This window comes from Chelonoidis abingdonii, chromosome 1 (genome assembly GCF_003597395.2).
Source record: "Chelonoidis abingdonii isolate Lonesome George chromosome 1, CheloAbing_2.0, whole genome shotgun sequence".
Classification (NCBI taxonomy): Eukaryota; Metazoa; Chordata; order Testudines; family Testudinidae; genus Chelonoidis; species Chelonoidis abingdonii.
The window spans coordinates 358,817,043-358,844,952 of record NC_133769.1 but is presented as its reverse complement, the minus strand read 5'-3'; the positions used below and the strand labels follow the sequence as shown (position 1 = coordinate 358,844,952).

Sequence of the window (27,910 nt, the reverse complement as noted above, 5' to 3'; positions counted from 1 at the left end):
TATCCAGAAAGAGATTTTAATGCAGAAATATAAAAAAGTATTTTATTTACATTTTCTATAGTACATGTTTATAATTATGTTCTCTTCTATACAGCAGTGATCCCTTATTATAAGTAGCCATACTGGTTTCTGGCAAAATCTCTCATTAACAAATAACCATACACATTCTCTTCAGAGAAGTAATCTGGACATTTTAAATGGACAATTTTAATACGATATTCTTTTCAATTAAATTTCACAATTTATTCAGGGCAAGTGGCATCTCACCATGTGCTGTGCAACATTTCAAAGAGCTATTCTGATCAGAAGGACAATAGTTGACAGTACAGAGATGCTGAAAACCAGCAGACAACATGGAGATGAACGGTACACAGTACCATTGCCTTTTCAAAATGTGCATGATCTTAGAAGACAACTCCCCCTAGTGCTGGATAATCCTCCTGAAGGATTTACTTGGAATTGGTCCCAATGCTGCTTTATTCTGCCTTCTGTCTGACAGTTACCGATTCAGTCAAGACAGAGACATACAGTTTGAGCCAAGCATATGTGATGCCTAGAGCACAGTATACAGAAGTAAGCAACAAAGGGATAAAAGGGAACTTCAGATTCCAAGGGGTCAAAGGAAACACAATTTCACAAAAGATTTCCAGAGGCACTAGTTCAATGAGGTAGATAGTTTCCAGCCAGTTAAGCAGAGGCCCCTCTTTTCTGTGGGGAAAGGAAAAAAGATAGTAAACGTTATTTCAATTAAGTTTTCCCTCCTTTTCAGTGAACATTAGGCATGTTGCCCTTGTCAAGTCTTTGTCTTGCCTATCTGCTATGCACCAAGTCACAACATGTTTTTAAACAGCACAATGAGCCAGGCAGTGAGAACTTCAAATATAGCCACTTACTAAAATGCAGTGCCTGATAGCATATAATTAGCATAATATAAAAACTAATTTATTTATAATCCTGGATTATAAAGCTCAAATACAGGATTCCATGTTTTAGCATCTTTGAATCTAGACCCATAAATTGCTTCAGTAATTATTTCACTTCACTTTGCCCCACACCAATCCTGCCAATATAAATGAGCCATGAGACCTTCCACAGCTTTTGATGCACATTCACTGCATCACAGTTCTTCCACATTCAGGTAGTGGACATGTCAGGTCATTATTTCTGGCTGTATATTTCTAGATATTGTCAGATCATCATAAATGAAAGAGAGCTTTAAGATAGTTCATAATTCCTACACAAAAAGACAGATATTTTCACTGTAAATATTATTTAAAATATATTTGTTACTACAGGTAAACCTTTATTTGGGGAGGAGGTCTCAGAGGACACCATCCTTCTTGAACATATTAAGGTTTCAGATGATCAGGGGCATCGGCCCCACAAAGCTCAGATTAAACTCTACCAGAGGCCCTAAATTGTATAGGCACAGAACTTCAGCCCTGAAGAGTTGAAGAGCTTTGCAAAAGTGGATATTCCGTCAGTACTGTCCTAGAGGGCATACAAACCATCAATTAACTGCAACTCAGAAAGAATCAAGGTGCTGCTGTGCTCTGTTGAAAAAGTTCACCTCTGGCAACAAGCCCAGTTTTGTATCTCCATACCCATACAAATGCTGCTTCATCCCATCTGCTAAGGGGATATCATTAGAACTAAGCATTGTCATTGAGATTATAACAGTTGCCTCATCTGAAGAGGGTCCCTTGCTACCTAAGACACTACTTCCCCCATAAATCACAGCTTTCCCCTTGGGCCAGAGACTGAATGAAACCTCTTCTCTTCAAAGCATTTGAAAAAAAAACAAAAAAAAAAAACAAAACAAAAAACCCCCCAAATAAGAACAGAAGAAAGCCTGGCAGAACATTCAAAGGGTAGAAACCAAAGAGCAGGATGGAGAACTGATTGTGTAGAAAAGGCAGATTCTTCTGTTTTCTACAGCCCACGTACATCCCTAGACAATACAGAGCAGTAGTCCTCAACGTTTTCCACGTGGCAGGCGAGGACTGTGGCCACCGGACAAGCAGCTGCTGAGAAGCAGCAACTTCAAGAAGCGATGCCGCCAAAGGCCAGTGTCATCAAGAGGCGTTACAATTGCTAAGAGATACGCTAGTGGCCTGGGAGATACTCTACAGTGGGGAATTCAAGAAGTTAATGTTGATCTCTCTCTGCTGGTATTTGTAAAAAAATTCAGTACTTTGACAAATTACACCTTACTGTTAATAAAGTACCACCTCTATTATGCATCTTTTAACACAGACAAGTATATGAAAATTTATGCAAATTCAGTGGTGATGAAAGCTGCCATATGACAGCTTTGGAGACTGAAATCCTCTAACTATATAACAGGTATGTCTTAGAAAGGGTATTACAATTTTGTACCCTGACCCCGATGTGGACGGACTGTTTCCAGGGCCAAGTGGATAGTTCTGTGCCCATTCAAACTTTGGCTTCTCTTGCAACAGGAGTGTCAAATGTTTTTAATGTGGACACCTGCCTAATCGAATTGAACTGACACCTCACATTTTGGTCATTACTGACTTGGATTTGAACTGGTGGTATTTCAGTTCCAACCTCCTAAACCATCCATTCCCACCACTACATACAATACAGTCCCCTCCAGTAATACAAAAAGAGTGTTTCAATAGCCTAGACATAAAATATTTGTTTACTTATTACCTGAACAGAGCCCTCAGTGAAGAGAAGCTATAAACTGTGAACAGCAGCATGAGCAGTATTTTAGTTGTGATTTCTGAAATAAAGAACATTTTTAAAAATTCAACCAACTTGCAATGCTGTTGCTTATTATAAGTTACAGCATCCTCAAATTACAGATACAATAATTTAAAATGCTTAGTATGCTTAGTACTAAAATTTGAATTGTTTATTAAAGGTAATAAGAATCATTCTCTCTAAAGGGGAGTAGCAGAAGTCCCATTTCTTGGAACATTTAAAATTAGACTGGTGGATGTACTATTTGTTAAGGAACAAATCTGCATAGGCAGCATGATGATCAGTGTCTTCATACTGAATCATTAGTTTCAATGATTAGTGCAATATATATTAGAACTATATAATGTAGTGGATTGATACTTAGATCCTGTACTGTTTGACTAAGAAAAAACAAGTCTACTGAGAAAACAAACTATACACCCCCCTGCCTCCCTGCCATAAAACCAACAGTACCCAATTATCAGATTAACTAGGAAAAAAGGATTTAAAAGGCAATGTAATAGCAGATGGAAGTAAGAGTACAAAGGAAATTTCTCACTTCTCAGCACACCAACATCTCTATTTTAAAGAGCAGCATCACCAGACATGAAAGGAAGTCCAAATCCAGACACCCTCCCAGTAGAAGGACGCTTATCATTATGTGGAAACTTGAAGGCATAGAACCTCTGGAATGTGGCAGACCCAGGAGGGGATAGCAAAGACAGGCTACATGATTCTATGAGAATTTTCCATATCCGTCTTTATGCAAATACTGTAGTAGTCTGATCACTGAAATTTTTGCCCATTGAACTAATTCCTCATTTCTCTTGAGGCTTGGGGATTTTAGATTTGAGGAAAGATCACACTTGGTTAGGGTAGATAAAAATCCATGATTTTTAAAAAAGATAAATCAGATTTGATTTAAATTGGATTTTTTAATTTAAATTAAATACAGGTTTAATCTTGGAAAAATAAGTCTATTTAAAATTAAACTTGAAACAGACAACTTGTGTTAAGACCTAAACTTATTATTTTTACAATTATTTAAATTAAATACAAAAATATTAGAAAAGGATATGTTTGCGGTCATGGCTTAAAGGAAGTTAAAAAACTGGACCAGAGTTTAATGAAGTGATAAACCAGCTTTTGAGAGCAGTAGTCTCTTCTGCAGTTGCAGAGAGAATATTTTCATTTTACTTTCTTCAACTATTTCAGTCCAATGACTAGTTCATTCATAGTTAAGAAACCAATCAGGAGCTGAAAAAAGCAGGAAAGCTCGTTTTACTCTTCCAATCTATGAATAAAAACTGGGGTGAGAGGATGAGATCTATTAGTTTGAAAATTGTTTCTGGTCACCATGTCCTTCAAAAACAGGTACACTGCCTTTGCTTAATGAATCAGTATAAGTTTTAAATGTAAAAAATGTTTTGATAAACTTTGATTTTTTTTTCTCATGTATCCAGTACATTTAAGATGCGTGTTTTGAGCATTTTTAATTGCATTTCCATCCAAACAGAGCTTGATGCAAATCACAAATAAAAAATTAATCTAGTAAATAAATGCATCATTCACCATTTTCTAACATACTAAAAAACAAGAATCTGAATAAATGTAAGATAAGCTATATAATTGCTTAAATAAATGTGTATTGATATAGTGTATCCTCCTGGTTAGCAAAAAGCACCAAATGTATTGTAAAGGCTATACTGAGTTGCAATTCAACATGTTTTAATGGCTATCAACAAATGAGAATAAACCTTTCTTTAGGAAAATAATTAAAAAGTACAAACATTATTTACATTAATGATTCCTACTTGCTGATTTAAGTCAGCAATTTAAATCATCCATCCTGCACTTGTGTGCACGGCCCAAACCCTGAACTTTGCTCTTTAGTGTGTTTCTGTTACTGCCCAAAACCCAGTATCTTCTCCTTCCAGGGCACCTTTCTGAAAGTGGCTTTTGGACACACAGTCTAATGTCCAACACTGTGTACTTAGAGGGTTTCTGGCAGCAGAGCTATCACTGAAAAAATGGAAATAAAAATATTCAAAGTGGGGGCAGGGGAGAGAGAGAGAGGAGATGCATAGGACCTTACCTGGTGGCGTAAACAGCAATGGAAAGAGTGCAAAATGCCCTGTAGTTGTCAGAATCAGATAAATGCCAGCACGTTTTGGACTCTCCACAGACAACAAGCTAAAATACAAGAACTTTGATTTACCTTTTGCCTCTTAAAAACCAAGCCTAATTTTACCAAAGTACACAAGTCATAGCTGACAGACTGAAGCCAGCAAAACAGCTGCACAAGCAGTTTAAGCAGTTACTGCTGCATTAGCGGTGGAGGAAGTAAAATGGTACCTAGCAGGGGCCACTCCTTACACTCGGCAACCCCTAGACTCAAAACTGTGTAAGGGAGACGTGCTCCCCTACAGAACCCATGTTAGCTCTTTCCCTCAAGCCATGAGGGTTTGGGGAAATAAACTGCAGGAAACTGCCAGCCAGAGACCGAAGCTGCTGAGTAGCTGCATAAAGTAGTTCAAGGAGGGACAGTCAGGCACTGATGTCAGACTTCACTCACTGTTCTTTTCTGTGCCAAGTAGATGTTCATGCCAATCTCCTCTGGCCCTCTCCTGTGTTTTTCCAGTTACGGAATCCCCACCTAACACAACCTCACTAAATGGATTTAAACTAGGGCTGTCAAGCGATTAAAAAAAATTAATCGTGATCAATCATGTAATTACAAAAATTGTGATTAATCACACTTAAAAATAGAATACCATTAAATATTTGTGGATGTTTTCTACATTTCCACATATATTGATTTCAATTATGCCACAGAATACGAAATGTACAGTATATTTATTTTTGATTACAAGTACTTGCATTGTAAACAAAAGAAATAAGTATTTTTCAATTCACCTAATACATGTACTGTAGTGCAATCTCTTTCTACATTTGTAAGTTCAGCTTTCATGATAATTATGTACAAAAAACATTGCACTGAAAAAACAAAACAATGTAAAATTTTAGAACCTGCAAGTCCACTCAGTTCTACTTCTTGTTCAGCCAATCCTCAGAAAAACAAAGTTCGTTTACATTTGCAGAAAATAATACTGCCCCCGTCTTGTTTACAGATGTCACCTGAAAGTTGTAGCTGGTGTCGCAAGATATTTACATGCCAGATGTGCTAAAGATTCATATGTCCCTTCATGCTTCAACCACCATTCCAGGGGGACATGCATCCATGCTGATGACGGGTTCTGCTTGATAACAATCCAAAGCAGTGCAGACTGACATGTTCATTTTCATTATTTGAGTCAGATCCCACCAGCAGAAGGCTGATTTTCTCTTTTGGTGGTTTGGGTTCTGTAGTTTCAGAGAGTTTCTCTTTTAAGACTTCTGAAAGCATGCTCAACACCTTATCCCGCTCAGATTTTGGAAGGCACTTCAGATTCTTAAACCTTGGGTCAAGTGCTGTAGCTATCTTTAGAAACCTCACATTGGTACCTTCTTTGCGTTTTGTCAGATCTGCACTGAAAGTGTTCTTAAAATGAACATGTGCTGGGTCATCATCCGAGATTGTTATAACATGAAATATATGGCAGAATGCGGATAAAACGGAGCTGGAGACATATAATTCTCTGAAGGAGTTCAGTCACAAATTTAATTAAGACTTTTTTTTTAAACAAGCGTCATCAGCATGCAAGCATGTCCTCTGGAATGGTGGCCGAAGCATGAAGAGGCATACAAATGTTTAGCATATCTGGCACATAAATATCTTGCAATGCTGCTACAGAAGTGCCATGCAAATGCCTGTTCTCACTTTCTGGTGACATAAATAAGAAGAGAGCAGCATTATCTCCGGTAAACGCAAACAAACTTGTTTGTCTCAGCGATTGGTTGAACAAGAAGTAGGACTAAGTGGACTCGTAGGCTCCAAAGTTTTACATCGTTTTGCTTCTGAGTTCAGTTATATAACAAAAAATATCTATATTTGTAAGTTGCACTTTCATGACAAAGCGATTGCACTACAGTACTTGTATGAGATGAATTGAAAAATATTTTTTATAATTTTTACAGTGATTTCAATTACAACACAGAATATATGAAAATGTAGAAAAGCATCCAAAATATTTAATACATTTCAAATACTATTCTATTGTTTAACAGGGCAATTAAAATTGCAATTTATTGCGATTTTTTTAAATCGTGATTAAATATTTTGAGTTAATCGCGATTGACAGCCATAATTTAAACAGAACCAAAAAAACGAGGAACTAACCTGAAGTTTGCAGCCATCACGTTGTTCACTCTGCTCGTATGTTCTATCCTTCTCCCCTACCCTTTATCTTGTCTATTTAGTTGTAAGCTCTTTGGGGCTCAGATTGTCTGTCTGTACAGTGCCTAGCACAGTGGGGCCCTGATCCCAATTGGCCTCAAGGCAATATCCTAATAAACAAAATAGTGGTAAATAGCAAACTGCTGTTTCATCTGTCAAGTGACAGTGAGGCTCAGAGGCCAAAAGATAGGCCTTCACAAATATAGCATACTACAAAGTGAATCTCAAATCTTAGCTATTTGAAGAGAAGATCTGCTTAATCAATTATTAATGCTTATGGATAGGGATCCCTGTTTTTCATAACTATAAAATCCACTTCAGACCATAGAACTGTGCTGAAGAATCTAAACTTGTCTTAAAAAATGAATTTTCAAGTCCTGTTTGTGAAGCAAACCTTGAAGTGTAATCCAATGCCGTGATGCATATCTGAATTTGTAGGCAGCCTGAAACAATAGCTCAGAAGTGTGAGCTATCCCAGTCATCTTAATGCATTAATTCTAAAACCTGAAGGTGACAGGCTAAATGTTAATTTTGTTCCTGGTCATGCTGATTCAGTAATCCTAAATCACTGACCAGGCCTTCTTGGATACCAGAAGTCCCAAATATCCCTGTATCCAGCTACCAAGACTTCCCCATAATGGTTTCTATGATGCAGGTATGTGTGAATATAAAAATATGTAGCATTCAATGAATGTTATGTTGTGGCTATAGTACTGATTTTCAGATTAAATCCAATTAAAAGCTCCATTTTAAATTTAATGGAAACTGCACAGGATTTCCCAGCTGAATGCATAAGATTGCCACTGAATTTAGGCTCAGTTTGCCAGCTAACATGGCTTTTGGCAACCTGGTTAATTTTTTGTATTACCCTACTACACAAAGTTTCCTAAGTATCTGAAGCTAAACAAGTTAATTTATTGTCACACTATGTACAATACACATGCCCCAAATGTTCAAATGGAAAGACAGATAGGAAAGCATGTAGCAGTTCTATCTGGGAGTCATGACTCCTGGATTCTACTCCTGCTACGCTCTTGACTTGTGTGGCTTTCAACAAATTGCTTAACAGTTTCTTTGTGCTTCTATGCCCATTTGTAAAGTTAGTACAATACTTATCTCAAAGGGCTATTGTGAGGATAAGCTACCATTAGTAAAGCATGATGAAATCTTTGGATAAAAGGTTTTCCATGAATGCAAGGTATCTTTTAAAAAAAGATGAATTGCTAGGAGCACCTGAAGAGAAATGCTACTTTTTAGAGCAGATTTGTGTTATTTTGCACCATTGAACAGTTAATATGTTCCACCTCAGAGGGGGCTATATTTAAGGGGTGGATGAAGTGATTCTTATATGTAAAGTAAATTAGGATACTTCAGTTTGAGAGGTTTTACATATGATATGAATTCTCTGAATGATCATACTGAAAACCAAGTGACAATCCTCCTTTGAAAAGTTCCTCAATCATAGCCTGCAACCAGATGAATCTGAGGAACTACCACTTAACAAGTCACTTACCTCAAAGGAAGAATAGCGAGGAGTATTGCTTTTTCATGCACATGCCAGCCAAACATGAATGAGCTCAGTGCACAAAGTATCAGGCACTGAAGAAAGCCTCTGGGCCCTTGGGGTTTAAACCAAAGACAGAAAACAGATGGCTAGAAACAACAGGCAAAAATAAGATTTCAGTGTAAAAATTCACAATCCTGTATATAAGCTATTGCCCATATGAACTTTATGATGTTATTATTGAAATACACAAATGAGCATCCAGCTCCTGCTTTTACCACAGCACCGCTTTGCAGTATCCCAGGAAGGTATATATTTCTGGTGTGTATATGTAGTGCTCATGGAAGGTGTCAAATAGACAGCACAGAGATTGAAATCTTCCATCTATATAACAGGAACATGGGCAGCAAAAATGCAGACTTCACTCACACTGTCAAATGAATGGTGTTTTTCTGATTGTGGGGAACTGCCTCTGGGAATTTAACTGGAACCACCAACCCACTTCACATAAGTGAACATCTAATGGCTGTTTAATATCCTTTGGCCACCAATATCCTGACTGATGATCTAGGATATCTACATCCAATTTCCAGTCACCTGAGCCTTCTGCTCCTCACTCCATTAAAAAATGTGGGAAGATGAAAAGTGACGGATCAACTCCATTATTCCTGGCTCCAGATAATGCTATTAGGAGCTCTGTAAGTTTTTCAAACAGCTCTGCCAGTGCATCTCAGTCCAGTCTTGATACATCCCTTGAATTTTACTCAAAGCACTATCTACAGAATTACTTCCAGCTCAGTAAACAAAATGGTTTTGACCAGAGTCCCTGCTATAGGTCGGTCTGTCTCTGGAATTCTCTATAGTTGACATAGACCATGGCTTCTAGGAATACTCAGAGAATGCTTTGTTATGCAAAATTACTACTGCCTCTCTTTTCCAATACTAAGATACCTAGTTCAAGAGCAAAAATATATGTAAGTATCAGGTACTGTTATTCAATTAAGGGAAAAGGGGACACGGAAATTAAACACATCAAAGATCATCATTTTTTTTTGAAGTTACCAATATGGAGATGAAGGTACAAATTAGTGTTGCTAGTGGAGTCACAGAAGGAAGGACGGTGTGCTGGAATTCTTGAACCAATCCACCTGTCATTGAGGCTTTAGGAATCTTTTCAGGATCAAGGAATTTATATTTTATACCTGCAAGTGAACATAACGTTTGTTCAACAGTATAGGTACATTTTCAGCTATAGATACACACTTAATTATTATGAAAAGTGTATAATATATGTATATATTAATATATAAATCAATATAAACGACAATTATGTGAACACAAAGATATGGCAGAGATTTCACACAAGTTTCAATAATCAAGCTATTCTTCTTCTACAGCAATTAGGGACCTACTTCTACGCAAGGCATAGAGCTGAAAAGCAAATGATTAATTTAACTTTAAAAACAAGCAACAAAATTTCATTCATTACATGAATTCAGAAAGGGAATTTGAGTCCCATAGGGGGCATTATATGCAAGTAAGCACTGAAAATACAAAACTAGTTTACTGTACCAACAACTGCTAATGTTTTGTCCACTGCATTGTACAAAGCCCAAAAATTAGGGGCCCAATAAGCATGGCAGAGGCCTCTCTTGAAAGGGAAAAGACGTGAAATGACTTGAGGTAGTTGGCCCTGTAGGGAACAAAAAGAATATAAGAGGACCCTTATTTAGAGATTCTTCAATTTTTTTTAATTGTTCAACTTTGTTTCTAAGGGCTTGTGTACACTACTGTTTAAGGCAATGTAACTTACGTCACTCAGGGATGTGAAAAAGCCACCCTGAGTGACACAAGTTACATCGACTTAAGTGCTGTCCACCAGCACTAAGTTGGCAGGAGACACTCTCCCGTAGACATAGCTTCCACCTCTTGTTAAGGTGGAGTAATTATGCTGATGGGAGAATGCTCTCCCGTCGGCATAGCGTGTTTTCACCAGATGTGCTGCAGCTATGCCGATGTAGCACAGTAGTGTAGATTAGCCCTAAAAGGAAGGTTAGAGGGCTAGGGAATAAGGAGTCATTACCAGTACTGCAAAGGGTCCCAATGAAAGAGCAGAAACAAGGCAGACAATCAATCCCAGCGAAGTTATACGAAGAAAGCTGAAGCTGCTCCACTTGAGGGATCCATCTACAGAAAATTAACATTCATATTAACAGAGATATTTGGGGATGTAGAAGAGGAATAGGAAGTAAACAAATTGACTTGAGTAGTAAAGAAGCTAGTACGAGTATCACCCTTTAAGTGAATATTTTCAGTCAGTAAGTAGTATTTTGTCCAACAACTAGGTTTACAAATCACAAAGTTATACCCATTTCTCAACAGCTGGAGAGCTCAACTTTAATTTGCTAGTTTATTATTTGTATTATAACACCTAGGAGTCTCAGTCTTGGACCGGGACCCCACTGTACTAGGCGCTGTACAAACACAGAACTAAAAGACAGCCCCTGGCCCAAAGAACCTACAAGCTAAATATAAGACAAACAGATGGGTACAGACAAAGGAGTAAAAGGAAACAATGACACAATGACACAATTCTGTCAGCGTGACAGTCAGTGGTCTGAGCAAACCAGCAGCTCAACCACTGTCAAGTCTTCTCTAGTCTTCAGAGCAAAAGTAGAGTTTTAAGGAGGGTTTTGAAGGTGGATAATGAGGTAGCTTTGCAGATGTTTAAAGGGAGTTTCCCACAGCCATGGAAGAAAGCACAAAGGTGCCTGTTTGACCTTTAATAAGTGGGTGATAGAGGATGGCATGATTGGCTGACTGGAGGTCGGAGTCTGCTTTTCAATAATGAATGAGGGAAGATAGATAGGGTGGGGATACATTGTGACGGCCCTTGAAAGTGAAGACTAGTAGCTTATGTTTGATATGAAGGGATGAAAAGAGAGGGGTGACATGATCAAAATGACAGACTAGGAAAATTATCCTTGCACCAGCATTCTGAATGGCTATCAGCAAGGCAAGACTGCATTTGTCAAGACCAGAGAAAAGGATATGCAGCAACATCATGAAAGATGGTATCTTGAATGGAGACAGTTTGATCTAACAAGTCTCTCTCATTTCTAACTATTTTGACATCAGTCTAACAGTAATTTTGAAAATGTAGCGACGATGCTGGTTTTGCTTTTCCAATCAGTTTTATAACAGATTGTGAAATACATAGATTTGCTATATTTATATAAAATCTTAGGCAGCTATGGTTTAGAATGAAAATGCCATTACTTTCAGCTTAGAATGCTTACATTTTTTACACACCACTTATGAAATACTGTGCTCTAACTGCTGCCACTTTATAGCATGCTGCTTCATCAGAATAGAAGGAACAAAGATAGCCCTTAGCAATATTTTGTGCAGTGGTCCTCAACACGGTGCCCGCAGGCGCCATGGAGCCCGCCAGAGCACGTATGGGCACTCAACTAGTGACAAGGTGTGAAAAGTAGTGCTGCAGCCCTGCGCCTGCTGGGGACAAATGTTCTCTGTCCACGGCAGGCGCAGGGCCGCGGCTTCTCTCTGCGCTGCCCAGCGCAAGCTGGTCTCATTTTCATTCACTGGAACAACCTACCAGGTTTAGTAGTATCATGGTAGTGCAGATGTAGGCTGTCTCATGAGCGTGTTGTTGGTTCCAACCTCTTGTCACTCGTGTATCGTCGCTTTATTTTCTGCTTGCACCTGCGCATGCAGTGGGATGTCAGTGACCCGTGTTTCTGTATATTATGTGAGTATTCTTTCGCTACACTGATACTGCTGTTTTCTCGTGCTTTGTGATTTATTTTTTTAACATTTTGCCCCAAAATGAGTGGTTCAAATAAAAGACAATATATGTATTATTTCAACGCAGAGTGGGAAGAATCCTATAGTTTTATTGAAAATAGAGGGAAATGTGTTTGCTTATTGTGTGGTGGTACTGTTGCAGTGCTGAAAAAACAATGTTGAACACCATTTCCAAACTAATCACAGCTCTTTTGACATTAACCATCCACTTAAATCTGAGCTGAGAAAGAAGAAAATCAATCAACTCAAATCAAACCGATCTGCCCAGCAATCTGTTTTCACTAGACAAGTGGTAAAGTCTAAAAGTGCTAATCTTGCTTCCTTTAAAATTGCTCATCTGCTCGCAAAGAGAAAACCCTTTCAAGATGGTGAATTGTTGAAGGAAGCATTTTTGATTGGTGCTGATTGCCTGTTTCAAGGATTTTCTAACAAGCATGAGATTTTGTCGGCAATATAAGGCTTGCAGTTATCAGATAAGACAGTTACGAGGAGGATACCTGCAATTTCAAGCAACATGCAAACTCAGCTAAAGGAGGACTTGGAAATATGTGATTGGTTTTCACTGCAGTTCTATGAGTCGACAGATGTATCGGATACAGTGCAGTTGGCAGTTATGGTGAGGATGGTATCTAGTGACTTCACATAAAAGAAGAGTTACTAAAAGTATTGCCTATGAAAGGGTGAACAAAGGGTGGACATATATAATTTATTCAAATCATACTCAAGATCAGTTAGTATGCCACTACATACATTGTCTGCGATCACCACTGACGGGCATCGGCAATGATGGGCAGCGCCAATGGATTCATTGCACTCTGCAAGAAGAATGAATCCTTTCCGAACTTTATCTTATCATTGCATTATCCACCAAGAAGCTTTGTGCGTCAAAGTTCTTTCTTTTCAACAAGTCATGAATGTTGTTAAAATAATTAACTCTATTTGAGCGAAACCTTTGCAACACCGACTTTAAGGCCCTGTTGGAAGATGTTGATGATAAACAATCTGATCTTATCTTGCACACAGAAGTGCAATGGCCGAGCAAAGGTAAAGTTCTTGCATGTTTTTTAAGCCTAATTGAAGAGATCAAAGAATTTCTGAAGTCCACAAATCAGAACTTTGAGCAACTAGTAGACTCCAGCTGGTTAATGGACTTGGCTTTTCTTCCCGACATTATTGACAAATTGAACATTTTAAATCTGAGCTCCAAGGAAGAGACAAACATGTGGCTCAAATGATAGGTTCTGTAAAATCATTCAAAGCAAAACTGATCTTGTGGATGTCACATATGAAGACAAAGTCTCTCGTACATTTCCCACATATGAAGAAAATAGTATGTGAGAGTGATTTTAACCCATCACCATTTGTTATCCACATTCAAACATTTCTAGAACAATTTGAAAAGAGATTTCAACAGTTCAGCATCATTGAGCCTGTAGTTGCCTTTCCTGTGAATCCTTTCACTTGCCAAATAGAAGTAACAGAAATGGCTACATCAATTGCGAGTCTCATTCAAGTAAGAACAGAAGAAGTGGAACTGGAGATTTTGGACCTTCAAAATAATATTGTTCTAAAATCCTGCGCAACAGATGAAAACTTTTGGAATCTGGTTGACCGAAAAAAAGTTGCCTGCCTTAAAAAAATTGTAGCATTCAAAATAAAATCTTATTTTGGTTCCACTTATCTATGCAAAGTTCTGTTTTCAACAATGAACATCAAAATACAGATCTTGGCTTACAGATGCCCATCTTGACGATTGCTTACGAATGGGAATATCATCCCACTCTCCCAACTACGAAATATTGGCTGAAGAAATGCAGTGGCAAAAATCACACTGATTTTATTAGAAAAAGCACATGAATTAATGATACCTATTTTCCATTAAGTGCTGATTAGCACGTATGATTAACTTGTGTTTAACTTTTTTTCATATTTGTTTATTGAAATCCAGATACAAGTAACGATACAAAGAATTTTTTAAATTAACCATAACTGACTATCTATGTTAAAGTAAGTACACCACTACCTTAATATAACGCCACCCGATAGAACACGAATTTGGATATAACGCGGTAAAGCAGTGCTCGCGGAGGGAGAGGGGCAGCTGCGCACTCCAGTGGATCAAAGCAAGTTCAATACAACACGGTTTCACTTATAAGGTGGTAAGATTTTTTGGCTCCCAAGGACAGCGTTATATCGAGCTAGAGGAGTATAATAAATATATTTGGACCAGCAGTTCAACAATGTTTTACTTTTTTAAAATAAAAAAGATAAAAACTGTTTATGATATTTATTTTGTAAAAACTCCTCAATTTTCTTACAGGTAGATAAAAAAGAGCAAATCCATTTGGTAAGGTGAAAGAGTAACTGCCGAATAATTTAATTAATACCTTTTACGTGTAAAATTACCTTTTTTATCTTATGGATTCATATATTATGTAATATTAAATATGATATTTTTGTATTATTTCATGTACAAATGCAAAATAAGCCCTGAAAAATTGCTGGCGCCTGCCACACTCTTCTGAAAACATGAACGTGCTATTGGCCACAAAAAGATTAGGGACCACTGATTTAGTATATGCATGAGGAAAAGGATACATTGCCATGATAAATTCAAATGGACCATTATTTCAAAGTAGGTCTTAGCAGGAAAAATTAAATTCAGTCTACCTACATCTATTCTTTCTGATACCTAACTTGAACTCTATGGTCATTGACTTTATTCTGGTAACACAACATACATATCATTTTGCCAGTGAAATATAATATCTATGACCGTTAGTTTGAGACCAGTGTCAGAATATCTCCTTTTCAACATTTAGACTGTACTTTTTACCAAACTGGTTCCAAATAGGCTATTCGATGAAAACAAGAAGTCAAGTCTGCAGCAGTTTTGCTGGTAAAACAGCTCCAACTACATAAGGCATGTTGTGTATTGACGTGGATGTAATCACTTCTGACTGGCTTATTCACTTTTCATTCCTTCTTCTTTCTTCTGAATTTATAGGCATCCGCAAAATACGATTAGCCTGTGGATGCCTTAACTCTCCTAGCCCGTGGATGCAATTGCTTTCAACTATAAGCCCCATTAACTTGAGGAATTCTAGAGATTAAAGTGAAGAACATTCTTTGCAAGACTTGTATCCTTGTACTTGCTGTTCACTATGCATGAAGCACTCACCCTATTCCGATCTGCGTAGCCAGTACTGCCTCATTTAGGTCTTGAAAACTCATCACTTACTGATGCCTGCAATAAGTGGGTTTATATTTCTTCTCCTGGATCTTTTTTCCCCTTATTTTCATTTGCACAAGGAAATAAGATGCCAGGATATAAAAGCATATTGCTTCTAACCTTGTCTCTTACCCCATCCCCTCTCTATTATTTGTAACCTTCATTTGTTGTATAGTATTTAAACTGTAGATGATCTTCTCTTTGGTGCATGGACCCGTGTCTTCCCTTTTCTTCTGAAAAAGATATAGCATATTTTTGGGCACTATAAAGTGAACAGTAATCCACAGAAATAGGGTTTGAAGGGACCAACTGAGTCATCTAGCCTAGTGGTTCTCAACCTTTTTTCATTTGCGGACCCCCTAAAAAACATCAAATGGTGGTGTGGACCCCTTTAGAAATCTTACACATAGTCTTCAGACCCCCAGGGATCCATGGACCACTGGCTGAATACCACTGTTCTATGATAACGACAACCTTTCACGGACCCCTTAGACATAGTCCGCAGATCCCTCCGGGGTCCATGCACTACAAGTTGAGAACCACTGATCTAGCCATCCTACATTTCTCCAGAATAGCTTTCTGTAGCACTCAAATTGTTCTAAAGACTCAAGTCAAGCCAAGACTTTGAAGTACGGAAATGACTTGTGAGAAAGAGAAGCTTGTTCAAGAGAACTTTAAAAACAGTCTCCAATAAAATACTTTAAGTCAAAGCTTCTATTTCATTTGCATCCACTGAATAAATGTGGACTTATCACTACCTCATCACCATACTGCTTCATGCTAAGATAATATGTCAGACTTACAAAAGAGAATTTCAAGGACAGTAACGACAAGTTAGCACTGAATGTAAATGTCATGTCTTTCTACCCCTCCTGGGCCCTCTTCTCACACATCATTAATGCAAAACACATAAAGGAAGGATCAGTAACTTACCTGCCCTATTTGCGGTGAAACAATAGGATCGTAGCAAATATACACAATACGCTGGGGCTACATAGATGTAGATGTGTTTGAAATGCAGGAGAACAGCAAAAAGAAGAGCACCCTCCAAATGCCTTTTCTAAATGGAAAAACAAGTTATAGAGATGGAAACCCCATGACAGCTCCATTTAAACTCATTCTACCTTAACACTAGCAGTTTCAAAGACAGCCTTCCTTCATTGCCTAAAGCATCAAAACATTTCTTGAATGCAAGGATGGGTATTTTTTCCATTTGCCTAGAACAAACAACTAGGCCAGAGCAGAGTAGATTCAGGAAACAAGATAATTTCTTGACATTAAGGGGTGTTTGGAGCCCAGGGGATCCCTCATATCTCCCCAGCCTCAGAGATAAACCCCCTTCCTCAGGGTAATCTTTCCTGCCAAAAGACTGGTAGCTCCCTCCAAAATAGGTGAGTTCTCTTAAGCAACAACTAGGAAGAAGTTGTGTATTTAAACAGCAATACATGGAGCTCATTCCCTCACAGGGGGGCGGATATGCTGTCTCCACAGCACAGCTAATATTTTATGGCCAAGTGAACTGAAAAACAGAACAAATACTAAGAGATCCAGTTCCAGAGGGCAGCAGTTCAGAACTGCTCACTTATTAAAATAGGAGCAGGCCCATGATTAAGGTTAAAAGTCTTATCACGGGACAACAAAAACATGGCAACTTGATTGTATGGTTACCTGAAATAAGCGAGCAACAGAAAGAAGCATCAATCCAAATAAAAAGCCATTGTACTGAAAGTGAATATCTGAACTTGTGTCAAGGAAGAAATTTTTTACCATCAGTTTGCCTGGGCAGAATTAGAAGTCCACAATCAGCAAACAGATCATACGGAACTATAATCAAGGAAATATTCCTAAATTATTACTCCAAGTTGTCAATAACATTACCTTTTTGTTATCCGTTTTAATTAGAAAATATAAAAGCTGCAGAGCTTAACCTCACTAAGAAATTCTTGGTTACATGCAGGTAATACAGCAAAGCGTTATGTGTATTATGGAACTCAACAAATAACACTACAAACAAGGCTATTATGCTAAATGGATTCAACTATACTCTGCTATCCTCTTCCATCACCATTTTCACTTGATGAAAAATCCCCTCTTTTTGCTGAAGTTTTAAATACTAGTCTCTTACCAGAAGTGACTTAAATGTTTGAAGCACACATATTCAGGTGTTTGAGTTGCCAATGGAGGGGGCTGTGATGAAAACTGTCACAAACGGTTATTTTCTGTTGTAAAAATAATTGCTGCCATGCTCCTTCTATATTTCCCTCACTACACATATAACTGAAAATATGGTAATGGCATGCTGGAAATTTGGCATGGAAATAGACCTCACTGATGAGTACATATTCATGGTGAAGGATGGAAAATATCATTTTAGTATAAAGTCAGGAATGTTCAAAAATTGCTGCTACAAATATAATGACAGAGTTCATACTTCTTGAAGTGCACTGGATTTTCACGCAGCTCCTGAAGTGCTCATTTTTTAAATGTATATTAACTGCCACTAACAAGTACTCCTAGCTAGATCAGTGTACATTTTGCCAAGACTGACTGATGCTAACTAACAGATCTAGCAAGCATTATCATTTTCTACTTTCTCCTTTCTTTTAAATTAAATGTTGAAAATTAAAGTTCATTCAAGTTCTAGGTTGCACACTAACAAATCAAAGTAAAAAAAGAGTCTGGTAGGCTGACTGCCCCAGAGTCGTGGACCCTCTGAACCCTGGAGAAGTTTGTGAAACACTTCAGGTTTGCCAAATCAGTAAATTTCGACCAGCTCTAGTTGTAATCCAACTCTTTGGAGCTATATAATCATGATCAGAGAACTTTTAAAAATAAACTTTGAATATATTATTACAATGAAACTTTATTCAGCTGAGACCTCCCTGAAACCCAAACAGTAACACACATATTGCAATCAAGAGTAATACTAGTTCTGACTAAGATATTAGATACTGCCACTGGTTTTTGTATATATTGTATTTGATTTGTTTAAAGTCTTGCTAGATTTTGACAACTCACTGAAAGGATACGATCCACAATTAATAAGCCAAAATTCCATAAGAGCAGAACAGCAAGAACAAACATTGGTTTTTCCAGAAGTTCTTTTCCAGGTCGTTTCCCATTCACATATTTGCAGCATCTGAATGACGGAAATCAAACAGTAATACAGATTTATTTATTTTAGCACCAATTTATATTATTAACATGGAAGATGATCTCTTCATGGAAGTTTCTGCCATATGCCAGTTATCAAAAAATTGCTCTCACTTTTAGTAATTTATTCAAAATTATCAAAGAAAAAAATAATTTACAATGACTTATACTGTATAACTGGAAATATGTTTTTAAAAAAATAAACTTTTCCTATTTTAGGAAAAAGTATATTTTTTAAACACAAAATTCTGAAGGTCTGACTAATTTCCCAAGCAGAAAGTATCAAGCAGACTTCAGAAAATTATAGGTTAAGAACAATAATTTTAGAAGATTTTTTCCTTGTCTATGTTACAACCATAATCTTATTATTATTATTAAATCAAGGAATTTTTAAAATCTAATTTGTTTTTTGCATTCTCACCTTGGAGAAGGAAAATATAATAGCATAACTTTATTTACTTTTAAGTTTCATTACCAGGTTCTCATGCATTAGCACACTACAGTGTTTGGAATGCAACATGCAAGGTAGTATTTATTTTAAAGTTACTTCTATTGGACTTTAAAAAAATACAGAATCTATGACCATACAACAACACTCCCCTCAGTATGAGTAAGACTTTGCTATTTCTAAATCACTTTGGTGGGCAACAGGTTTTTCTTCAAAATACATGCGCTCTCTCCACACCCCCAACGTGAGAGATTACACATACTCTTTGCCCTCCTCCAAATCCATGGTACATTTAAATATGCTATAAACTTTTATTAAAACTGCTTAACTAATTGCCAATAAAAAGTTAAATTTGGAAGACAAGACCAACAGAAAAGAATGGTTTAATATGTGACAAGATGTCAAAATTACATGAATGAGATTCTTTCATGTTTAGAATCCTAAGAGGGTGAAAAATGACTTTGGTCATCCAGTCTGAGCTTTGAATTCCTTCAGAATTCTTAAACTACCAAGTACATTACATATGAGAGAAAGCAGCAAAGCGTCCTGTGGCACCTTATAGACTAACGTGCATCCGACGAAGTGAGTATGCATCCATGAAAGCTCATGCTTCAATACATCTGTTAGTCTATAAGATGCCACAGGACTTTTTGCTGCTTTTATAGATCCAGACTAACATGGCTACCCCTCAGATATGAGAGAAAGTAACTAATGTCTAAAATAAATATAATTGTGCCCACAACATTAGACTCCCCAGATAAAAGAGGAAATAAGGTCTTTTATCTGAGCTACACCCCCCCCCCCGCTGTTCCTTTAATAGGTTTAGCCAACAGTGTTCTTTCCACACATTTACAAGTCTATATGCAGACATCTTTGTGATTACCACCTGCCCATTTCTGAAAACTCAATACTTTAAACAGACACCCCACTGTCCCCAAAGAACAGAACACTGAAACTTACTCATGGGCTGCATACACAAAGAGAATATCTGTAAAGATGACAGAAAGTCTTTGGAAGAAGACTGTTGCCTGACTGGAGTAGTTCAAATTTTGGATAACCAGCATTTCCTGGTCAAAGTATTTGGCAACATGTGAAAGTGCATATTCAAACCAAGCAAAGAATGGAGGATAATCCAAGGTCCACTCAGAAGTTGCCTAAAAATAAAATAAGATTTACCAATTTACAACTGAAGATCAAGACAACTGCTCATAGAGATTTATATACAGAAAAGTTTGTCATATGGGATTAATTGGTATGTTCACTCCAGTAGCCAGTATCGAACAAAGGCTAATACCTTTGATTTCAATTCTACTTTACAATGGAACTGAGCAATTGTACAATGCTGAAAATGACTTCAGCAGCTCTGCTATGACATGGTAGTGTTTATGGAGGAACTGGAAGTCTTTTGGTGTTGGCAATGGGTAGCTATGGCAGAATTCGCATTTTATTTTATTTTTTTTTACAACTGACTGATAATATTTTTAAGCATTTTTTCAATTTTTATCAATTTAAATAATAAATTATTGGAGCGGGGTGGGCAGACAATCTAGCAACAGTAGGCACTGACATTCAAAAAGTTAAAGCTTTATAACTTTACAACACAAGTTATCAACATCACGTCAAAATATACAAAGTAAATATCCTTAAAACAAACTCTAATAAGTTCTCAAGTAGCATTTTTCTTATTTTGCTTACTTGTAAATTTTGATCATCATCGATACTACAGTGAAGGCAGTATAAGAACCTATAACAAAACAAAACAGCTCTCTCTTCACAAGCATGCCAATTATTTTTCGGATGTGGTCTGATGTCCACTGTGAACTGCTTTATTCAGGTTCTTTCACTTAAATCTACGCATTTTAGTAATAACCTTATTCTTAGTTTGACTACAAGCCATCTTAGGGTATATGTCAAAATGATGTGTGTCTCCTGAGCTAAGCTAACAGACTGGCATAGCAGGGAGCTGACACAGTTTAAGTTTTAGCAAAGCTCTCCCGAAATTTCTGAGACCGAGAGTAACACTGTGTCTTATGGCTCTGCATGCCCTGAGGAGAAGATCACACTAACACAATGGGGTCCTGATCCATGATTGGTATCCCTGGGCATTACTGCAAAACAGCCACCAACTACTGACCATCAGTATCCATGATGTATATTTTCTGTGAAGAAAGGACTTCATTCAGGATGTCAGACTGGTGTCTCTAATAAGCACAAAATTCACATACAATTAAAAAGCAAATGAACAGAACAAGAACTTACTTCATAGTACCACTGAGAGACTGGTAAATTGTGAGTGATGGCAAGCCAGTTTCTATGTACTTCAAAATCTGTGGAATGACTGCAAAGAATATGGACAAAAATAATAAGGTATGTATGGATTTAAAGATTAAAAAATCTTTTTCAAAATATTCAACCATTTACAGCTACACAGAAAAGAATCAGAAAGAAACTATTTGTGTTGCTAGTCCAGTGGATTTAGCTGCATCAAAACCATAGTGGTAATTAGGCAATTCTAAAAAAGCAGCCTGAGTAGTAACTATAAGAGAGCATGAATCATCTTGGTTCTGACAAATTCCTAACAAACAGGAATATTAGGATCCAGTTATAGCTCTCAGTTTTGCTCGGCATCAGGGGCTGAAGTTCCTATTTTGAAGTAATCCAATTTTCAAGTAACAGAATCATAGAAATATAGTGCTGGAAGTCAAGTCCAGCCTCCTGTGCTGTCGCAGGAACAAGTAAATTTAGATCATCCCTGAAAGATGTTTGTCCAACCTGTTTTTTTTTAAACTTTGAATGATAAGGATTCCACTACTTCCTTTGGAAGCCTATTTCAGATCTTACAGTTAGAAAGTTTTTCCTAATATTTAACCTAAATTTCTCTCGCAGAAATCTTGCAGATTAAGACATTACTTCTTGGCCTACCTTCAGCTGACATGAAGAACAACAAGACATGAAGAACAAGAACAACTTCTTTACCACAACCCTTAATATATCTGAAGACTTATCAGGACCTCCATCTTCATTTCTCAAGACTAAATAAGCCCAGTTTTTTAAAACTTTTCCTCATATGTCAGGTTTTCTAATACTTTCATCATTTTTGTTACTCTCCTTTGGACTCTCTCCAATTTGTCCAATCTTTCCTAAAGTGTGGCACCCAGAATTGGATACCTTACTGCAGTGGTTCTCAAACTGGGGGTAGGGACCCCTTAGGGGGTCATGAGGTTATTACTTGGGGGGGGGGGGATCATGAGCTGTCAGCATCCACCCCAAACCCTGTTTTGCCTCCAGCATTTATAACGGTGTTAAATATATTTAACAGTGTTTTTAATTTATAAGGGGGGGGTCACACTCAGAGGCTTGCTATGTGAAAGGGGTCACCAGAACAAAAGTTTGAGAACCACTGCCTCACTCCAAATGAGGCCTCACCAGTGCCAAACGGAGCAGAACAATTACCTCCCATATCTCGTATACGATACTCATGTTAATATACCCCAGAATATTAGCCTTTTTCGCAACTTCCATCACATAGTTGACTCATTCAGTTTCTGAGCCAGTATAACCCCCAGATCTTTTTCAGCAATACTACCATTTAGGCAGCTATTCTCCATTTAGTAGCTGTGCATTTCATTTTTCCTTCTTAAGTGAAGTACTTTGCACTTGTCTGCACTCAATTTCATCTTGTTGAATTCAGACCAATTCTCTAACTTGTCAAGGTTGTTTTGAATTTTAATCCTGTCCTCCAAAGTGCTTGCAATCCCTCCCAGCTTATCATCTGAAAATTTTATAAACACACTCTCCATTCCACTATCCAAGTAATTAATGAAAATATTAAAAAGTACTAGACACACCCCAGTAGGACCCCATTAGATACACCCTCCCAGTTTCAGAGCAAACCATTGACACTCCTGGAGTTCAGCTTTCACCCTGTTGTGCTCCCACCTGATAGTAATTTCATCTAGACCACATTTCCCTAGTTTGCTTAAGAGAAGGTCATGTGGTACTGTGTCAAAATCCTTACTAATATTAATATACATCATATCTACTGATTCCCCCTACCCACTAGACCAGTAACCCTGTCAAAGAAAGAAATTAGGGAGGTTTGGAATGATTTGTTCTAGACAAATGCATGTTGGCCATTCCTTTATAACCGTGTTATCCTCCAGGTTATTTACTTAGGTATATCGCCGTATAAGTTATCTCACAGAACTGGAAGGGATCTTGAAAGGTCATTGAGTCCAGTCCCCTGCTTTCATTAGCAGGACCAAGTACTGTCCTTGACAGTTCTCCCCCCCCCCCCAATCCCTAAATGGCCCCCCTTAAGGACTGAACTCACAACCCTGAATTTAGCAGGCCAATGCTCAAACCACTGAGCTATCCCTCAGATAATAGCTGTTAGAAATATAGATATAAAACAACGAAGAACATACAACATACATAGCTAAAGAAAGATCTACTTTGTATAGGACTAATTTAGTTTATAACGTTTTACCATTAGCATTATTACTTATTACAAATCTTACTCTAGTTGCTCGGCAACAGAAACTATTACAAACAAACAATTTGTACTACAAGATGACCTGAAAGTGTAAAGATTTTTTTAAAATTAAGTATTGACATCAGATTTAAACATTTTGATAACACTATTCCCATCTTAATGAACCCACTGCAAAGACTCACTGCAGAGAGTATTCATATTGTACAAGGAGCCTGACAACTGAAAACAGTTCCAATTTACAGAAAAGCTGACTCTTGTTACTCAGAAATGTAAAAGTTATTAGATAGACTATTGGAAGATTCATGTCACATGTTGTTCTGATCTGACACAGCTGTCTGCCAAATTATTAAAGCTGCATTATAAATATATAATGCTTTTGGTTACCTCAAGGGTAAATTGTCTTAAAGTTCTAGTGCGGTTACAAAAGGTCAGGTTTTTTTTAAGTCCTTTGCTCCTGTTACAAAAATAATGAGAAACGTATTTAAAAATCAAACCATTCTGCTTTATAATTGTAGAATCAAACTTCACATGAACATAAGAGAAATTTTATGTAATACGAAACAGACAAGCATCAGACAATATTAATAATGAGCTACTCCAACTAACACTTATGAACACGCTAAGGAAATGAATATCATAGAATCATAGAATATCAGGGTTGGAAGGGACCTCAGGAGGTCATCTAGTCCAACCCCCTGCTCAAAGCAGGACCAGTCCCCAACTAACTAAATCATCCCAGCCAGGGCTTTGTCAATCCTGACCTTAAAAACCTCTAAGGAAGGAGATCCCACCACCTCCCTAGGTAACCCATTCCAGTGCTTCACCACTCTGAGTGAAAAAGTTTTTCCTAATATCCAACCTAAACCTCTCCCACTGCAACTTGAGACCATTACTCCTTGTTCTGTCATCTGCTACCACCGAGAACAGTCTAGGTTCAACCTCTTTGGAACCCCCCCTTTAGGTAGTTGAAAGCAGCTATCAAATCCCCCCTCATTCTTCTCTTCTGCAGACTAAACAATCCCAGTTCCCTCAGCCTCTCCAGCCCCCTAATCATTTTACTTGCCCTCCGCTGAACTCTAATTTTTCCACATCCTTCTTGTAGTGTGGGGCCCAAAATTGGACACACTACTCCAGATGAGGCCTCACTAATGTCGAATAAAGGCGAATGATCATGTCCCTTGATCTGCTGGCAATGCCCCTACTTATACAGCCCCAAATGCCGTTAGCCTTCTCGGCAACAACGGCACACTGTTGACTCATATTCTGCTTCTTGTCCACTGTAACTCCTAGGTCCTTTTCTGCAGAACTGCTTCCTAGCCATCCAGTCCTTAGTCTGTAACAGTGAATGGGATTCTTCTGTCCTAAGTGCAGGACTCTGCACTTGTCCTTGCTGAACCTCATCAGGTTTCTTTTGGCCCAGTCCTCTAATTTGTCTAGGTCCCTCTGTATCCTATCCCTACCCTCCATAGTATCCACCACTCCTCCAAGTTTAGTGTCATCTCAAACTTGCTGAGAGTGCAGTCCATCCACCATCCTCCAGATCATTAATGAAGATATTGAACAAAAAACCGGCCCCAGGACCGACCCTTGGGGCACTCCACTTGAAACCGGCTGCCAACTAGACATGGAGCCATTGATCACTACCCGTTGAGCCCGACGATCTAGCCAGCTTTCTATCCACCTTATAGTCCATTCATCCAGCCCATACTTCTTTAACTTGCTGGCAAGAATACTGTGGGAGACCGTATCAAAAGCTTTGCTAAAGTCAAGGAATAACACATCCACTGCTTTCCCCTCATCCACAGACCCAGTTATCTCCTCATAGAAGGCAATTAGGTTAGTCAGGCATGACTTGCCCTTGGTGAATCCATGCTGACTGTTCCTGATCACTTTCCTCTCCTCTAAGTGCTTCAGAATTGATTCCTTGAGGACCTGCTCCATGATTTTTCCAGGGACTGAGGTGAGGCTGACTGGCCTGTAGTTCCCCGATCCTCCTCTTCCCTTTTTTAAAGATGGGCACTACATTAGCCTTTTTCAGTCATCTGGGACCTCCCCTGATTCGCCATGAGTTTTCAAAGATAATGGCCAATGGCTCTGCAATCACATCGTCAACTCCTTTAGCACCCTTGGATGCAGCACATCTGGCCCCATGGACTTGTGCTCGGCCAGTTTTTCTAAATAGTCCCAAACCACTTCTTTCTCCACAGAGGGCTGGTCACCTCCTCCACATACTGTGCTGCCCAGTGCAGCAGTCTGGGAGCTGACCTTGTTTGTGAAGACAGAGGCAAAAATATCATTGAGTACATTAGCTTTTTCCACATCCTCTGTCACTAGGCTGTTTCCCTTTTTCAGTAAGGGGCCCACACTTTCCTTGACTTTCTTCTTGTTGCAAAAATACCTGAAGAAACCCTTCTTGTTACTCTTAACGTCTCTTGCTAGCTGCAACTCCAAGTGTGATTTGGCCTTCCTGATTTCCCTCCTGCATGCCTGAGCAATATTTTTATACTCCTCCCTGGTCATTTGTCCAATCTTCCACTTCCTGTAAGCATCTTTCTTGCATTTAAGATCAGCAAGGATTTCACTGTTAAGCCAAGCTGGTTGCCTGCCATATTTACTATTCTTCCTACACATCAGGATGGTTTTTTCCTGTAACCTCAATAAATATGATCATATTTAGCAAATGAAAGTGTTCATACTTAAGTTTTAAGTTTGAATTAAAAGCACCTGTGCTCCATTCATTTATAAACTTTTGAAAAGCCCACTCTGTAAATGTCTGAAACAACTATGCAGTTTAAGAGTAGAAGCATCTTTTGTTTACTATTAAAACTTTTTCACAAAAAATAAGAGACTTCACACTGCATCTTTAAAACAAATTTTAAGAGAGTTTTAAAAAAAACCATAAATAGCCATAGAGGTTTTACTCAAAGCCATCTATTTTGTTCTTCTTTGAGGAAAGAAGACATCATACTTTGATCCTCTAGCACAGATTTGAAGTGAGGTTTTAATAGGTCTAAACAAGAATCAGGCTGCTCAGGAACATTCTCAATACTCTCTACAGAAGGTGCCACGTAACATTGCTCTTAAATCCGTCATCATTACAAACCCAAATTTATTCCCAATCAGGACAAATAAAGAAGATAGATTCTCACTTATAATTTGTCTCAGAAGTGATAAATTATGAAACAAGTACAGTATTAGAAAAATAAATACTCCCACAATGCCACATCATATAAGTGTGCAGTTCTATTAAGTAGCCTCCTTCCATGTCACGGGTTGGTAGCTTAGTTAAAGTCATCAGTATCTGTGCTAAAAGGCTAAAAATTTTGAAACTCATATGCAAAATTTAGTATCACTTTCATGGGTGACAGATAAGGCCACTACCATCAAGCACAAAGTAAACCAAAACAAATATGGGCGTTGGAAAAGATTTTTGACTCTCAGGTGACCTGATGCCCTGCTCCTCCAGCAGCACGAATAGAGAGTGGGGAGGCAATTTGCAGCCCAAACCAGCAAAAGCTAGCACAGGATGTAACTGTTTATGGGTTGCTTTGGGCAAGTTGCCAGCTAACTTCATAAACCCCGGGGCACCGTTCTGGGGGTGCACGGTAGTTGCACTCGACTGTGAAGAGCCATTGCACTAATACAGGAGTCCCCCAGCAGTCCCCACACCCCAGGACAGCGGCATGGGGAAGCTCGGCCTCACTGCAAGTCCGCAAGGCGGCGCCGCGCAGCCCGCGCGAGGAGCCCCTTGCCCACCTGACATGAAGGTGCCGCCGCGGGCAGAGGCGGCGGCGGCGCCCTGGGCACCACAAGGCGTTACGGCCACGCGACACTGCACCGATGGTAACCAAGGCAACCTGGGACCCGCCGCCTGGCCCCTGAGGCCCCACAGCTCCCCCCACCCAGGGGCTGCCGGTCAGGGAGGGGGGAAGCACTGGCCACGCCGCACGGGATGGCCCGGGGCTGCTAGCGCGGCTCCCCCGGGGACCGGGCGGGACACGGACACACAGAGACGTGGCGAGGGGGAGGCTGGCCCGGCCCAGCGCGGGGCGGTTTCGCGGCCCTTACTAGGTCGGTATGAGGAGACATTTTAGAAGGGAAACTCCGATCGCCAGAGCCAGGAACCGGCAACCGCCGCTTCCGCCCGCCGCCGCCGCCATGACACAGCTCGCTGACAACTCCGATACCACCGCTGCGCACGCGCA

General features: G+C 38.8%; 1 protein-coding gene across 3 annotated transcripts; it reads right to left on the bottom strand.

Moving 5' to 3' along the window:
* On the bottom strand, positions 1 to 27,910 carry ALG8 (ALG8 alpha-1,3-glucosyltransferase). 3 transcript variants are annotated; one of them, XM_032770868.2, is made up of 13 exons: positions 27,774 to 27,910; positions 21,470 to 21,548; positions 20,171 to 20,364; positions 18,639 to 18,748; positions 17,278 to 17,345; positions 16,543 to 16,669; positions 10,633 to 10,736; positions 10,122 to 10,242; positions 9,612 to 9,751; positions 8,559 to 8,698; positions 4,805 to 4,902; positions 2,677 to 2,749; positions 1 to 708 (listed from the first exon to the last, which is right to left on the bottom strand). In XM_032770868.2, the coding sequence occupies exons 1-13, from the start codon at positions 27,863 to 27,865 to the stop codon at positions 477 to 479; spliced, it is 1,578 nt and encodes a 525-aa protein (XP_032626759.1). In that variant the 5' UTR covers positions 27,866 to 27,910; the 3' UTR covers positions 1 to 476. The 3 variants fall into 3 exon arrangements, with proteins under 3 accessions (XP_032626759.1, XP_074917893.1, XP_074917895.1); XM_075061792.1 differs by lacking the exon at positions 27,774 to 27,910 and adding an exon at positions 26,104 to 26,313; XM_075061794.1 differs by having other exon boundaries at positions 15 to 708; positions 8,559 to 8,664; positions 9,612 to 9,709; positions 10,109 to 10,242.

Coding starts and splice junctions, on each gene's coding strand:
- ALG8 (XM_075061792.1), bottom strand. CDS start 26,225: ATGACCAGGGAGGAGTATAAAAATATTGCTCAGGCATGCAGGAGGGAA. Junction 8,699..9,611: donor GTACCTTCATCTCCATATTG/GTAACTTCAAAA, acceptor TGTTGTTTCTAG/CCATCTGTTTTCTGTCTTTG. Junction 709..2,676: donor TCACTGAGGGCTCTGTTCAG/GTAATAAGTAAA, acceptor CTTTCCCCACAG/AAAAGAGGGGCCTCTGCTTA.